The sequence below is a fragment of the Rhodnius prolixus genome, unplaced genomic scaffold (genome assembly GCF_049639745.1).
Source record: "Rhodnius prolixus isolate KJV_2025 unplaced genomic scaffold, Rpr scaffold_5, whole genome shotgun sequence".
Taxonomy (NCBI): Eukaryota; Metazoa; Arthropoda; class Insecta; order Hemiptera; family Reduviidae; genus Rhodnius; species Rhodnius prolixus.
Genome location: NW_027411624.1, coordinates 13,438,223 through 13,455,323, shown reverse-complemented (window position 1 = coordinate 13,455,323; position 17,101 = coordinate 13,438,223). Strand labels below are relative to the sequence as shown.

General features: G+C 36.7%; 1 protein-coding gene across 10 annotated transcripts in view; it reads right to left on the bottom strand.

Annotated features, from left to right (window-relative positions):
- The window catches only part of Eph (Eph receptor tyrosine kinase), a 675,653-nt gene that overhangs the window by 497,705 nt on the left and 160,847 nt on the right, over positions 1–17,101 (bottom strand). For all 10 annotated transcript variants that reach the window (XR_012461180.1, XM_074137247.1, XM_074137254.1 and 7 more), the window contains exon 2: positions 15,499–15,617. Coding sequence is in view for 9 of the 10 variants with exons in the window: in XM_074137247.1 (XP_073993348.1) it covers positions 15,499–15,571 (73 nt within the window). In the remaining variant the exon portion in view is untranslated. The remainder of the gene's footprint in view (positions 1–15,498; positions 15,618–17,101) is intronic.

The following is a 17,101-nucleotide window of genomic DNA, read 5'->3' as shown; positions in this document are numbered from 1 at the left end:
TCGTCACAATAAAGTCAGGATTGCCGCTTTCAAAAGGGTCTTCGTTGCGATTGGCGCACTGTTGACCACTGTACAAGATTACAGGAGCAAACTGTAATAAGACTGTTTAACCATTTGTGGCACCCGGGAACAGATACACCGAATTGCACAAGACTTTGAAATTGCCATTGATGATTAAGAAGCAATGATTTGCATAATTGCACTTGTTGGGCCAAAAAAATGCTAGAGGATACTGTGAGTGAGCTTATTTCGCTGCTGATGATGGTGATGATGATTTGAACTTCGGCTAGAGTTAACGTCATCCAGAATTAACTTCTCTCCATCAGAGCTTAACCACAATGTTTTCAAAGCTTAAACATTTAACTTATTTTGTTTTTTTTTAGAAAAGACGTATATTCTTTGGACGAACTTAAAGAAAATATTTATTTAATTATTTTTCAACTTCTTTCATCACTAGCACAGAAATAATTTAGCAAAGATAATAAAAAAGAAGAAAGAAACTAACTTTGAGAATCAATATTTAAAAGGCCTACAATCGTTTCAAGAACAAAATCATTAATATTTCTGTGAGCAATTGGCAGTCCAATTTTATATTTAATACAAAAAAAGAACTTTTGTATAGAATTGTTAAAAGATAAATTTTGACTAAGTTGTTTCGGAATAAGGACAGTAAAATCGATAGCTACGAAACCTCTCTAATGGGTACACTTATAGAATACAAAAAGAAATTTCAAGAATTGATGAGCAGAAAAATACCAAGTTGGAGAAATTTTAATCTAGCTCCTTGTAAATCTTTGAAAAAAACGAATAAAACGATTATTCCAACTATTGGCTACAAAACAAAAGACTGGATTTACTTAAAATAACTATATGTTCCATCTGGACTTGTGGAGCTGAACCATGGGGGTTCACAAACAGGCCTACCAACTTCCCGACACAAGTCATCACAATCCAAAATTCATCGTCTAATTCCTGATGCTCCAAGTTTATGTATCCAGTCCTTAGCCTGCTATAATGAGCTTAATAACCTATTTGAATCCGATCTGATTTACCTCTCGTTACAAGAAATACTACACTCCATCTTTTTAGGTAGATTCCTCACCTCTGATATCTTCCATTATCAGCTATGAACCTTCTCTGAAAACCCTGTGGGGAAGCACAGCTAGCTGACCCATTTCGTAATCATAACTTTCTTCAACTTTAGAAGACATATTATTGGTGAATATTTCATTTAGTGCGCTTGGTGTTTGTATATTATATCTTTGTACTTACAAAAAAACAAGAAAGATTATTACCAATTTCAGTGGTTATTTTTTTAGCCAACCTTTTGACCTAAGGACTAAGACATCTTCAGGGCTTATGCTTCTTTACATTTTTTGTCGTCAAAGGTTGGTGTGTCTTCTGTCCTGACTTAAGGTACCTAAACGTAAACCCCAGAAGATGACCTAGTCTTCTAGTGTAGTATAAAATTAATACAGAAATTTAGCATAATCTTTCTTTCTTCAGGATTATTGAATCAGTCGCGATGAACAATATTTTCCAATCTGTGCTAATTTTGATTTATTATTCTGTTGTTATAAATTGATAAAACGAGTGAGAAAAGGATAATCGCTTTCAAAATCATTTTGTCAGCAAAATCAGGATATGGAGATGGTCGGTTATAAACATTTACTCCGGAGATAAAGGATATTTCCTCACCCGTTATCTCCTGAAGAGTAGCTAGATCATTGGATATTTCTGTCATACCTTCTCGCTCAACTAGTATTTCTTCTGAGCCAATTAAAAAACTAAACAATATATCATACTACTGTGCGTACAATATTATTTAAAAAAAACCAAAAATAGCAACCAATAAAAAGTTATAAAAGCTAGCCAAGTACAATATATTTGCAGAATCACTTCCATGCGGTCACTTAGCAGTAGCACACTATCTAAACATTAAGAGAACACTTCGGGTATATCTCCTTCTGGGTTTAATACCAGGAGAGGAGGGAGTTTGGTCCCCCTTTTCTTCTTATCTGTAATTACCATCTCAATTAGTGGAGCGGGCCGGACCAAGACTGTAGAGGCTACTACTCCGCCGACTACAAACCCAAGTACCCCTGTAACAGCCTCCAGCAATGTTCAGAAGTAACCACTAATAGAACCGGCTGGAGCTAAAGGGAATGAATATAGTAACTGTGCAGCAGGACAAAGGATAAAGGAGTAGATTATCACCGCGGCCACATTACACGTGCACACAAAGATACACTTAAATACCCCGCTATATAAATACTCTTTAATTTCCTTTATAACTTTAGAACAGTCGCCAAAGTGCTGCTTGTGTACTTGGCTGATAATAGAAACTTGTCACGATTTGCATATTTTCACAATTATTCGTTTAAAATTGGAGTTTTGTGTGGCTTTTAAGGAATAAAGAAAAATGTACGTAAATACAGACATGATTAATTAAATACTTAATTGTTTCATCCACTATATCCAAGAAAAAATGTTCAAGAAATTTGATTTATTACCAAGAAAAAAGCAAAATTGATACGTTGAAAGATGGGTAAAAAAAGTAAATAAATTAACAGAATTTTGAGGAATTCCAGGGTATTATGGGGCTTAGTTAAGTTGCCTACGACAGGGCAACCTAATTCTACAACTCCTGTTATCTTTATCCAGTAAAAAGTCTGGAAGTGAGTTTTTTTGTCAAAGAGATATTGCAAAAGAATACGAATTCAAATTAAATTGAAGCAATTTTGTTCAAATAACTTTCTTTTAAAGGTTTAGGATTGTATATCACAACCTTAAAGTATAACAGTTCAAGGTAAAAGAATGTTACAAAATCAACAGTCAACGCGATGGCGTTGTAAAAATGACCATCAGTGAAGAATTATGTACATACTTAGTGAATAAGTTACCCAGAATTAACCCACCAAAACATAATGAAGTCGCTCTCTTCGCTAAAGAAGAGATCTCAAAACCAATATCTATTTTAAGACCTTCTATTCGGCTTGCCAGGAGCAATACTGTAAGAAAGATTTTCACCTACAGCATTTGTGTGTGACTACAGGTTAGACTGGAATTTCCTGTGCTGGATTTTTAGCTAGCTGGTTGATTTAAGATCTCTGTACATATATATTAGTAGGTAATACTATTCGTCAAAGGTTGTTCTGGGCATATGAAGCTAACTCCAAATAAAAGCAATTACAGAAACGAGCCAAATGAAGATCCAGTCCTGAGTCTAGGCCACCTATGATTAACGGCTGTCCAAACAAATAGAGCAACAATCTTAAGAGGAATCAACTAAAACTTTCAACCATCAACATATTCCTATCCAATATCCCAAAGCTAGCCTCCTCAGACCCTAAACAATCCATCATAAGATGGATCTGGTAGGTATTTTCCTTATCCTTTTTTAAAAACTACACAGGAAAAATTTGCCACCATGCCTATTTCGTAAAGATGTTTTCTCAGACCACAGCGCCCAGTTAGGGAACCAAACAGTTGCCTTAGGTCCGTAAGATACCTCTCAGTATCTCATCAATGACTCTTTCTCTGGCAAGGCCTGAGATCAATATTGTAACACTGTTGACACAATGGAGCTAAGTAATTTGGATTTTTGAGATTGAATAATTTGGAGATCGAGTTCCGTTAAGACTCTCAACTAAATCTCACGGATATGTCAATTTGTCTCTTTGTTGTCAAAACTGAGATTCGATCTTACGTCTTAGTATATTTTAAGTTATTGTAAATCTTTCTGCAGTTCTGTTCAGTATGAATCTATTTTGGAAGCTTCATTAACATTATTTTTGGAAGCAGTTTGACTCACAGTGAAAGGATGGGAATGCACCATATAGTCAGACAGGTAAACTGAGCCAACATTCAAGAATTTTGCACAATCTTTGGTTAATCTTGAGCAATCTTGAAGAAATAGAATAAGAATATAACAAGGTTAACCTAAAACTAAGCAGACGTTTCAATCTGAATTGTGTACACGATATTTATCATTTTAGAAAAGCAATAAAAAGTAAAACTCTTAATGATATTTTGAGTTTAAATTTAAACAGAAATAAAAATGGGGAAATAGGGCAAAAATGTATAAAAGAGTCCTTCTACTTTCAAGCTAAATCCTTTATTATTCCAGTACACTATCGGAAATCAGGAAATTTACCCTTACTCTAGCAAATTTAACAATTTCCGAGAAGTTTTCCTTGTTCCATTTCACACTTTTGAACACGAACGTGCCACGAACGGTAGACGTGACTTAAATAAAAGTTTAACAGAAAATTTAACACTTTTCAGGACTTCTTCTCTCTTCTTTTTTTAGCTCCACTAACAGAGTCCTTGCTGGAAATGTAACTAAAGTAAGGAAGACAGGAAGTATGGAAGAATGAAGTGACTGCAGCACTAAGTGACGTAAGCAGTAATACACCTTCCTCTTTCAACAAGTTACTTCCGTTTCCTTACTTCTTATATCTCTATTAACTATAAATTTCAACAAATGTCTGTGTAAAATTGAGGGGATTCAGTACGAAAATTTGTTCAGCCAATGTATAACATTTATTTTAATTTACTTGGAGAAAATATAATTTAAATTTGAATACTAAAACGATTTTCTCGATTTGTTTTTAAATTCATAGTTCCTTAAACTGTATTTGTAATTTCATTATTTTATTTTAAACAATTAGACCGCTCTTGCCTACTATCTAGGTGGCTATTCTAAAATTAATCAAGCAATCATTGTAAGGACATAGTTATGTATGTCCTTCACGTGGAACAAAATGATGTTAGCAGATTTTTTTTGTTTTAGTTCAAGGCACATCAATATATTTGCGATAGTTGCGCCATAGAACCAAATTAATTCTCAGCCAAAGATTTTATAAATTCTCTGGTACGTAACAAAAAAAACTCTTTAGGGAAACCAGATAAGTAAGCGAGTAATCAGACTAGAAACCAGGATCTCCGCAATACTCCAGGCACTAGTTATATATATGAGAAGCTAGAGGCCGATACAATTTTGGGCCTATGACTCCCAAATATAACTTCGACAAGCCTTTCAAAGTCTGCATAGGAGACCGAGAGGCTTTGAGGCGTGGACACCCAGTGGTGAGAGATTCGATGTGGTACACAGATGGCTCCAAGATGGAGGAGGGTGTGGGAGCGGGAGTGTACGGGGTGAAGCCGAAATGTAGGTTTTCGGTTAGCCTAGGGAAACTAGCTACAGTTTTTCAGGCTGAGCTAGCTGCAATTAGGTTCTATGCTACCGAGATTAACGGGCGAGGAATTATTAATCTAAGGTCGTGATTTTCTCGGATAGTCAGGCTGCTCTACGAGCTATTAGTTCCTACCAGATCAATTCAAGGCTGGTTTGGGACTGTCTGGGTGCCCTGAAGGAAATTAGTGACCAAAATAAGGTCTTTCTGGTTTGGATACCTAGTCATTCAGGTCATAAGGGAAACGAAGCGGCAGATTTATTGGCTCGGGAAGGCTCTGCGGGACACTTCGTTGGCCCAGAGCCCTGTTTTGGGGTTGCGAAGTGTGTTAAGTCTGCGGCCATTAACTTATGGGTGCAGAGTAGGTCTCAAGAGTGGTGGCAGAGACAGGCGAAGGAGTTCATTAAAGGCTATTCGCCGAGGCTGACTGCAGAATTAATCCGGCAAGGCCGTGGGGCTATAAGGATGATTTTAGGCCTATTAACTGGCCATTGCAGGCTCAGGAAACACATGCATCGCATGGGCCTGGCAGATGATAGCCTCTGTAGGTTCTGTCAGGAAGAGGAGGAAACGGCACGGCACGTGTTATGTCAGTGTGAGGGGCTCGTGTGGCTAAGGATGTTACTTCTCGGGGAGAAAAAACCAAGGCCTGTGAGCTTTTCCTAAGAGACGCTTTCCAGCAGCAAGAGTCTGATTAAAAGGACAGGTCTGGAGGATGAGCTTTAGAGTGAGGGGAGCCACAATAGATCCAAAGGGGTCGCAGTGGCGTAGGCCTTGAGGCCACCCTAGTTTAATCTATCTATCTATCTACTCCGGGCACTAAATATGGGAGCCAAAAGATTCAGAGAAAAATTTTAAAGGGAAAAAAAAAGATTTAACCTGAACTGTGGAACTTTTAGTTATTCTCTAAAAGCGGAGTTGTAACAAGCAGTCAAAAACGTGTAACGTTCATTAATAATTTAGAAAACGACAAACATCTCGGAAGAAGCACTTTATTACCAGCAGCACCCACACATTACCCAGAATTCCACTCCTTATTTAACAAAACACACCCCAATGAAATATAAATGTAGACAATGTTAAGGATACGTGCCCCCTAACTTAGCTAGATATCCAGAGTGGTTGTTTTGGGTGTATAGGTTATGTACAGTGGTTCAAGGGAGAAATGTTAAGGTAACAGTGGGGCTTTCAGATCATTTCCTTCCTTTCTTTCATAATTCAAAAGCTAGTAGTGCTTTTTTTGTGGGTGGGGAGGTGAAAGGGCAGACATCCAATTTCTGGTTCTTGGTTTTTACAAATAAGGGTAAAGAGGATGGTATCGCCATAGGGCAAATAAGGGAGTATACACGGGTTGTTTGAGGATGAATTAGTTTATAGAAGTGCCTTTTGTGTGGTAAAAATAAAAAGGAGAGAACCCAAGGGATCTCTGGTAACACATACAAGGACCCACAGTCACTATAATGATAATATATATATATAGATATACATGAATATGGTCGTGGTACAGAGTATCTCGGGCAAAATACTTATAGCTCTAAATAATTTAGTTTATGAGCAGATTTTTAATGGCCGCTACTAACTTGGAAGGCAAAATAGTGAGCGCAGCTTTGAAAGAGTTTTTCAAATGAAAATAATATTTAAAAAAATGAAGAAGAGGAGTTATGGGCGGCCAGCGAGAGCGGGCCTCGAGATACAGGCACCCCTGCGGTGCGGCTAAATAGACGCCCATTCGCCCGTTAATTGATTCGTCCTCGCGAACCATTCATCAGCCACGAAGAGAGAGACGAAGATAGTGAATGAGCGTGGAAAATATAACCTTAGTGGGCTGTATAATTCTTCTGATCGTATATTATTAATTGAAAAAATTTAAATTATTTTCTCAACGACAAGCCTTATATAAAGGGAGATAGAAAAATAACCCGCCTTTATAAAAACTCAAGTAAGCACATAAATCTAGTCCAAGTGTAATAACTTTAAAAACATTCTATTTATCTTAAAATAACAAACAGAATCCTTTTCGCAATTAATGTAAACTGAAATTGTTATTTTTGTTTTACCACTGAAGTTTTGATTATGCTTTGTAAGAACGCGGCATAATTTTTTTTTTTCCCACACCAAGCCCCAGCCAATTGGAATTGCCTCTTTGCGAATATCCTTAGCCCCTATACTTTGTTAAATGTTAAGAATGGATGGAAACTCCTTGCTGTCCAAAGCCACCATAGGCTCCTACTACGGCTACGGCTAAGAAAGAACAGTCCCAGGGTATCCTAGTTTCCACAGCTGACTTAACAAATCGAGCAATTACCTGAAGAGGAAACGGCCAAAGCTTCTCCATCGTCGACTACCAAAGATCTAAGAACATCTTCGCACTTTAAACAATAAGTTTGTTGTGGGTGTTCCCTCCTCCGTCTCCCAAGATCTATAAAGGAAATAGGCGATTCACTAAATAGATCTGTGTAGCTCTTGGCAATTTTCCCCGAAAATGGTTTCTTTAAAGTGAACATGTACGAGGGTCGTTTGAAAAGTCCGTGCAAAGTCAGAGAGATAGCACCACTGGCGCGTATCGAGGTTATGTTTAGTTAGTAGCATCTCTTGGAAGAACACACACCAAGTTTCAGCCAGATCGGTCTATTTCTTTGTGTTTGGCATTCGTTTGAATCGAGGAAGTCGAGTGATTTTCAAAAAATGGACGAAAAAGAATTTCGTGTGTTGATTAAACACTACTTTATGAAAGGCAAAACGCCTCAAGAGACTAAAGAGAAGCTTGATAAACATTATGGTGACTCTGCACCTTCGATTAGAACAGTTTATAAGTGGTTTCAAAATTTTCGGAGTGGCCATATGAGCACAAGTGACGCTGAACGTTCTGGACGCCCTGTTGAGGTTACTACTACAGAAATCATTGATAAAATCCATGATATGGTGATGGATGATAGAAGAGTGAAGGTGCGTGAGATTGCTAGTGCTGTGGGCATCTCGAATGAACGGGTACATAATATTTTGCATCAACATTTGGACATGACAAAGCAATCCGCAAGATGGGTACCGCGATTGCTCACGCTTGACCAAAAACGAAATCGTGTGAAGTGTTGCAAGGACGGTTTGCAGCTGTTCCAGAAGAATACGCAGGACTTTAAGCGTCGTTTCGTCACTGTGGATGAAACATGGATACATCACTACACTTCTGAGACCAAAGAACAATCTAAACAATAGGTTACCAAGGGGGAATCTGCGCCAAAAAAAGCGAAGACCGTTCCTTCGGCCGGAAAGATTATGGCGACTGTCTTTTGGGATTCGCAAGGAATAATCCTCATCGACTATCTGGAAAAGGATAAAACTATTACAGGTGCATATTATTCATCGTTATTGGACCGTATGAAAACCGAGCTGCAAGAAAAACGCCCACGATTGGCCCACAAAAAAGTCCTTTTCCATCACGACAACGCACCAGCTCACACCTCAGCAGTTGTGGTCGCAAAATTAATGGAAATAGGGTTCCAACTCGTTTCACATCCCCCCTATTCTCCAGACTTGGCTCCCTCTGACTACTATTTGTTCCCCAATATGAAGAAATGGCTGGCGGGAAAAAGATTTTATTCAAACGAGGAGGTGATTGCAGAAACGAATGGCTATTTTTTGTACTTGGACAAATCCTATTATTCGGAAGGGATCAACAAACTAGAGCAGCGTTGGACGAAGTGTATAAGCCTAAGAGGAGACTATGTTGAAAAATAAAAAAGGTTTACCCCAAAAAATTAAGTAGTTTTTATTTTTGCACGGACTTTTCAAACGACCCTCGTACAGCCAACGCGCAATTAAATTTCTCTTTAATTCGGCTCTTTAAAATTCGAGCCGAGCTACTCAGGCTGAATAGTGTCCCATGGTTGGAGCGGCAAGGTGATGATAGCATATGCCCTCTGTGCTCCTTGGGGGTACAGGAGGATATGTATCATTTCCTGGCTATATGCCCTTCTCTAGGCGAACTCCGACTCCAGATCATGGGGAGTTCTAGTCTTTTTGGTCATTATATTGTGGATTTGCTGTCCACCCTGGATTATCTTCCACTGATCACTTTTGCTAATAGAGCCTGGATTGTAAGACACAAAATTATAAATGAAGGATGTACAATTTAAATATCTTTTTTTATTATTATTTTTAACTCTCAAGAAGTTTGTTTTATTTTATTTTCTTTTTTTTCTTTAGCTTAGAATTTGTTTTCCTCTCCATTGTATTTACTTCAACCCTCATTTTATTTTTATTTCTTATTTTTTTGTATTTCTTATTTTAATGTATTTATGTATTATTTTTTCTTTCTTTATATAAAGGCTAACTCCTGCAGACGGCTATAAGCCATGCAATTTCCAAATTTTGAATTTTGTACTATTATTTGTTTATTTTAAAAATAAAGGATTAATAATAATAATATTGTCAGCCAATAGAACCACGGTAGCCGTGCGGTTAGGTATGTTTTCGCTTCAGTTTACTACAGCTAATTTGGCAGTTGGACATAAAGTAGGACTAAAAAAAATAGGCATTACTTTACTTATTTTGTCAGCAAGATTGTCTTTTGTTTTAATAAGAAGATGACTTAGTTCCTTTGTTTGGAGAGAAGGTTAAACTATAAAGGTAATTTGACGTTCCTTTTATACAGTTACCACCTTTAGGATGATATCCATTCATCCAAGATAGAATAAAATATATATATGAATCTAAAAACTCGGTAGGAGGAAAAAAACCTGTTGAGTGTAAGCCCATTTACTTTAGGAGGCGATTAAGGTTAGCAGCGGTAGTGTTTAGAAGAGAACAACAACAAGAAGAAGGCAGGACGAAGTAGAGGAAGAAGGACTAGCCCATGGATGAGGCTAATGACGGAAGGACGGCAGGACGGGGTTGAACATGTCTGTTCAGTACAAGAAGTGGTAAGCGGCAGAAGCGAACAAGACTTGGGAGAGGGTGACAGCTAGAGCGAGAGGTCCCGAAGCTAGATGATGGATGATGGAACTAACGTTGATGTCTGTGATGGTGAGTGTGCATGGACCGAGCTAACAGCGTCAGGTGTTCCGGTAGCGCCGACTCTACCAGTGGCAACTGTATTGCAGCTTCACTACTTGCCGTGGTACTTTTCCTCTACAGGCTAAGAAGGGTGATTTCCTTACAACTTTCCCAGACCATCCATCCCTTCTACTCCTCAAGATTAAATGTAATATCAAATTAACCAAGAATTATTTATCATGGCTAACAAGAAATTTGTACGAAACTGATGTTTTAAAGAGGAAATTTGTGAAAAACACCCAAAAACTTCGTACTCATCAATAATCATCAGAAAATAACTATTTCATAATTACACAGAACCATCAACACTTTTTTATAGAAAATTATTAAAAAACAGAATTTAAATTAAAATAATCTACACGCAATAATTGCAAGCGCAGTTAGTATTATGATACAGCCAAATGAAACACATCGCGCCGTCAGGTTATACTAATGTTTGGATTATGCTATGAACGCAATAAACGAATGTTATGTGTGGATAGTATACTCGTAGACCCGTGTGGTTTTGTTTGACCCGTTTTAGCGAGCGTTTCCAGACTTAGGCTGGAAACATAGTGGAGCGGCGAGCAAAGCGGCGATGATAGCGAAGAGCAAAGCGGCGAAAACAAAAACTAGAAGTAGATAGAGTTGCTCTATCTTCGCTTTGCTCGCCACTATGCGCGGTCCCATATGTTTACTTGTGTTTGATTTCGCCGCTTTGCTCTTCGCTATCATCGCCGCTTTGCTCGCCGCTCCACTATGTTTCCAGCCTTACAGAGGTGAATTGCCAGGTTCTATTCTGTTTACGGGAATGATATTTTGTGTTTTTCTATAAATTAATTAAAAGTAATTATTCAGAGACTTTGTAGATAAAGCTGTACTCACAGATTAACAAAACAAAACTCAGAAATAATATCAAACTATTATTTCTGATTAATATTTTCTGACGCCAGACCAAAATGTATAAATTTTCCAAGGTGAATTAACCCTAATATTTTACTTTCAAAAACTCATATCGCTTGGCTGGCCAGTAATAATGTGCTTCATATTTCTTCATGAACGTTTACACTGTTTAAAAATTCACTTTTGATTCTATTTTCAAATATTACAAAAGAAAATTTATGCAAGAAAATACGCCTAAGATTTATTCCATCTATTTATTTGGACATTATTAAAATAAGGAGTCCATTCACTTTATTAAATTGAGAAGTGAATAACAATAAAGAAAATCTGAAAGTAAAACAAACGTTGAAACTGTATAATTTAATAATTAATTTTGTTTAAATAAAATCTTTGAAAATTTTCTCTCAAAATGTTGGAGATTTATCTCTATTTTTCATTTTATTCATTATTTATTATCATTATTTAAATCATGGCAAACGTATCGTTACTATAGCAAGCAATCTTGGTGAGAGAAAGCAAAATAATGCAAGCCAAAATAAAATAATAATAATTAATAAATAAAACATAAAATTGAAGGGAGAAGTATGTACCTACAACCAGTAATACACTCTTAATAGATTGCGAGACAATATTTGTCAGAGACGTCTATGAAGATCGTTAGCTTTGATACATAACAGGGAGCAGACTGAGTTCTTTGAGGATCATTTGCTTAGATAGATAATAGGGAGCGGAAACCCTAGTCTTTGAGGATCGTTAGCTTTGGTACATAATAGGGAGCAGAAATGCTGAGTTCTTTGAGGATCGTTAGCTTTGGTTCATAATAGGGAGCAGAAACCCTAGTCTTTGAGGATCCTTATCTTTGGTAAATAATAGGGAGAAGAAACGCTGAGTTCATTGAGAATCGTTAGCTTTGGTAAATAATAGGGAGAAGAAACGCTGAGTTCATTGAGAATCGTTAGCTTTGGTAAATAATAGGGAGCAGAAACGCTGAGTTCATTGAGAATCGTTAGTTTTGGTAAATAATAGGGAGCGTTAACGCTGAGTTCTTTGAGGATTGTTAGCTTTGATACATAATAGAGAGCAGAAATGCTGAGTTCTTTGAGGATCGTTAGCTTTGATGGATAATAGAGAGCAGAAATGCTGAGTTCTTTGAGGATTGTTAGCTTTGATACATAATAGAGAGCAGAAATGCTGAGTTCTTTGAGGATCGTTAGCTTTGATGGATAATAGAGAGCAGAAATGCTGAGTTCTTTGAGGATCGTTAGCTTTGATGGATAATAGAGAGCAGAAATGCTGAGTTCTTTGAGGATCGTTAGCTTTGATAGATAATAGAGAGCAGAAATGCTGAGTTCTTTGAGGATCGTTAGCTTTGATACATAATAGAGAGCAGAAATGCTGAGTTCTTTGAGGATCGTTAGCTTTGATGGATAATAGAGAGCAGAAATGCTGAGTTCTTTGAGGATCGTTAGCTTTGATAGATAATAGAGAGCGTTAACTTGGTTTTAAGATTTTTTTTAAATTTTATTTGAGAGGATTGAATAAACTTTAGTTTAAAATGATTGGTTCAAACACATAAAGTTCGAGTCTGTATGTCCATATGGGTTAGAGAATTTGATGAGTATATCAGTGGTTTCTTTTTCTAGCGAATATCGTGAACTGTTGTTTAATGGTATTTAAAAAAGCCGTTATCGATTGTTCATTTTTTGGCTTTCGACCTTTTAAGTCAGATGTGGAGGTTCTCACGACTAGTTTTTGTCAATGTAAAGCCCAAGGTAGCGATCTAAATGAACAATAGCATGTGAGACTTACTTCTTGTAATACAAAGTTAGCGAAGTTTTCCGGCACAGTGTGTAGCTAATCTTTTGGCCACTTACTTACACTAATTCGGATTTTCTATTATTTATTATTATTTAACAAAAATTCAACCTCTAAGTTAGGTTTCTCTAAGAAAGTATTGGATGAAGATGCGAGGGAAGTATCACAGTATCACCTGCGTAGGTTGGTAGAAGGCTGTTCGTGCAGGAATGTCTGTAGTATATAGTGTAGGACAGTAGATATTGTCCTATATCACGCCAGCCTCAAAGTGATGCACAGAAGGAACAGAAAGTTCAACCAACAACATTTGGAAATATCGATCAGAAAGATGGAATTCAAGGATAAGGATAGCTGGTGAAGGGTAGGTTGCCCTTGATCCCAAAAATAAAAAACTTTATCTATTTTTTTTTTTTTTTTTCAAGGAATGCCAAAAGAATTTACACCTAGAGTCCAGAGACAGAAATTTAATAAAACAAAATAGTAGATTGAAGAATTTTAAAAGAGGTAACATTAGAGTAAAGTCTGCGTTTAATTACTGTATTAAAACAAAAGAGAAACCAGTGTGGGCGATATTGAGTTAATTGATATTTCAAAGACGGATGGCTGTTGCACCAGAAGAAGAGGTACAGTGGGGCCTAGCAATGAAGCAATGGACTGCCTCTGAAGAAGTGAATCGAGCAATCAAGCGGAGTAGACAGCGCGGAAGTGGTGGCACAATTAATAAGCAAGCACCGGCCAGAGTAGGGATGAATATATATATATATATATACTCAGCGGAGGGCAATTAGCTTAGAAGCCCAGGGCTTCACAGAGAGCACCATGAAGACGTTGAACTCACAAAGCAGCCTCAGAAGAAGAAGTGTTATTACCTCTTCTCAGTTCTTGTTTCTAGCTTACTCACTCGCACATCGCCTCCTGCAGTGGAGGAGGTTGACCGGCCGTTATTAGTAATAGTAGTAGTAGTAGTATAGTATGAGTTTGAGAAGTGGGGAATGATTCGCTCCTGGACGAACTACCTGACCCATTGTGAATACATTTAGCCCACGTGGTCATCAAATCACAACCTTACAAACTAAGACTACGCAATTATAAACTAAAGCTTATATTTTTATAGCGCAGCGATATAGAAAACAGTTTTAATATAAAATCTGGCTCAAAAACCCAAACGACTTTTTCATACTTCAAATATTACTTCCACTTATTCTTCTATTAAGAGAAAATACTGAGATAGTGTGGTTTTCCGATTTTTAGTTTTGATAAAAAAGCTGTTTTTTAGTGCATTTTTTTTATTAGAGTTGCTCCATTGAAAAAAGAAAAATCCGGAAATCGCATAAACTTTTGGATTCAGCAAAATCAGCGAAACGGAAATGTCTATTTGTTAATCCAATTTGGTCATTCATTATTGCGTTGATGAGGACTTAGTGCGTGGGTAGCATAACCATAAAATCGGGAAATTCATCATTGGACTCCCCTCCCTGCGGACCTTACTTCGGATTTTTTTTACAGATCACATGGCCCCGGAGTTGTATGGAGTTGACGAGAACGCTATCTTGCGAAGAACGTGATTTATGACGTAGAGAAAAAACAATATTAACCTCCTATCATCTTGAACCAAACTCCTATACCAACTGTGGACAAAGCACCGCTACCTTGGCCTGCACCTAGACAAACGGTTGACATGGAATCCCTCAAACTAGACTGAAAAGACAAGAAACTAACCAACGCTACAAAACTTCTCGCCAGAACTACTTGACAAACGTTCGAAACTTAACCTACATAACAAAAAGGCTCTTATATCTACTGTTACTGCAACCTATTTGGTCACAAGGCATCGAAGTATGGGGGATCGACTAAGCGTTCCAACTCACTACGCCTCCAGGGACATTACAGTCAAAAAATACTTCGAAAACTTCTTAGCGCTCCGTTCTATGTATCTAACCTCACACTATCTATAGTGTCCTCAAAATTCCTTTCATTACAGATCTTGCTAACACTCGTTTTCTCAAATTTCATTCCTCTACAGCAGCTAATCCTAACCCTCTCATAGATCACCTATCTTCCTCCACATTACCAGGTAATCCTCTAAGGAGATTGAAGAGAAGATGGCCTCGTGATCTTCTCTTAACGTGAGAAGACGTTACTGGAGTGACACCACTGGGTGCCTTCTCCACTCATGATTTTCTTCTATTTCTTTTTTCTTTTACCATATTTGCTTGTTGCAACAACTGTTACAGTGAATTCCAATAAAAGATTTTTTAAAAAAATGTTAGTTTTAAATCAAATCAATAAGAATTCTAAAAAAGGTATGAAATCAAATGCCGAAACAATTAGAAGCTGGGCAATATTTATTTAACCAAACATGAAGACAAAATTTAAGAATTCAAGATAAGATCCACGACAGGAAAAAACATGATCTTAGCAAACAACTTCAATGATGCTTCTAAACAACAAACTATGAAAATGAAGAAAAACTTGTCATCCACTAATGACGCTAATTTATAGTATTTTTTCACAGAACAACTAAGAATTATAGTTAGACAATATGACTGACCTTGTTCAGCTGAGATGATCGGCGGAAGTAGAGACGCTGTTATCACAAGCAGCTGATGCCAAGTGAAGCCCATTATGGACCCCTGCCACCAACTAGTGATTTATTACCTTAACATCACCCTGTAAAATTAAAATATATACTAATTAATATTTCACAATTATTTATAACTTATTAAAACTAGTTTGATCACATTATTATCGATTATCTGGCGCCACGGTAGCCGAGCGGTTAGAGGAGAGACCAGTACAGTGGTACTGGGTTCGATTCCCGGTCTTGGGCCTTGGATTTTATTTAATGGTTAATAAAAAAAAAAATTACAGTAAAGTAAGTTTGCTAGTCGCCTTCGTCCACGACACCTAATTGGTAGTTGGACGTTAAGCCCCGCCTGAAAAAATAGGCGATTACTTTACTTTTTACTTTTATCGATTATCTTGATAGTTTTGCTTGTCTGTTTTTTTATTGATTTTGAAATTCGATTATCTATTTATAAGATTAAAACTGTCCGGTAGGGCGGCAGTTGTATAAGGGTTGATCGTCAAAAAGTGCACATCAAAAAGCAGAACGTTGAAAAACACCCAACTTTGACAATTTTTTTCTCTTTTTCTATTAAAGATAAAATTCCCAAATTGCCTTTAAAATATAGGGCAAATCCTCCTTTATAACTGTAATTTTTTTTGCCAAAATCTAGATTTAATAAATTTCGAGAAAAAGGTTGCTGAAAATGAGTAAAAACGGCTTTTTCAAAAATTGGTCTTGTTCTTGTTCTTCTTCTTATTCTTGTTACCTTCTTTGTAAACAACGTAGCGCCTAAACGCGCAAACTGATTTTAATGAATGAGGTATCATTCGATTGGTATAATATAATCTAATTGTTATAGAAAAATAAAAAAAATCAACTGTAAAACCCTTTGTGCTTATCTTTACTTTTTTAAAATGTTTGGGTGAAAAATTGTATTGCATTTTTACTTAATGCAGCATCCTTAAATATCATTAGTCGAAACTAACGGAATCGTAATTATGAGACCACAGTCAAAACCAAATAACGTTTATTATAAGTACAAAAAACCAAAAACACTGTTCACTATCTGAAGGCTGCAAAATGTTTACCTTCCAATAAAAACCTAAAATGGGGAAAAAAATTGTATCACAAATCCTGTACAATGTCAACAGGAGACAATAAGCAATACTAGCAAGATAAATCTATATATTTAATACAACATATATTGTTCAAAAAGCTTCTTCTACAATGTATTACACATGTCACTCAGTAGATAGCGTTGACTAACACCTGGCTGTATATTTGTTTTCTAGAAGTATCTCATTGTAACTCTTTCAAGTGTGAAATGGGTAGGGGGAAAAAAAATACGGAAAAAGGAGACATCTTGTTTTCTAGTAATCACGACAAGATGAATGCATAAAAAGAAAAATTGTAGACTTTATCTATTTCAGATCAGACACATGTACATGTTGATTTTTCTTGCTGAAGTAATATTAAAAAGAGATATATCAAATTTAAAGCTCGTAACTTTTTCTTGAGGACTTTCTAGTATGTATTGTATGCTTCAATATTCTTTTCAGTTCTTATTTGAAGTCAAAGAAAAGAT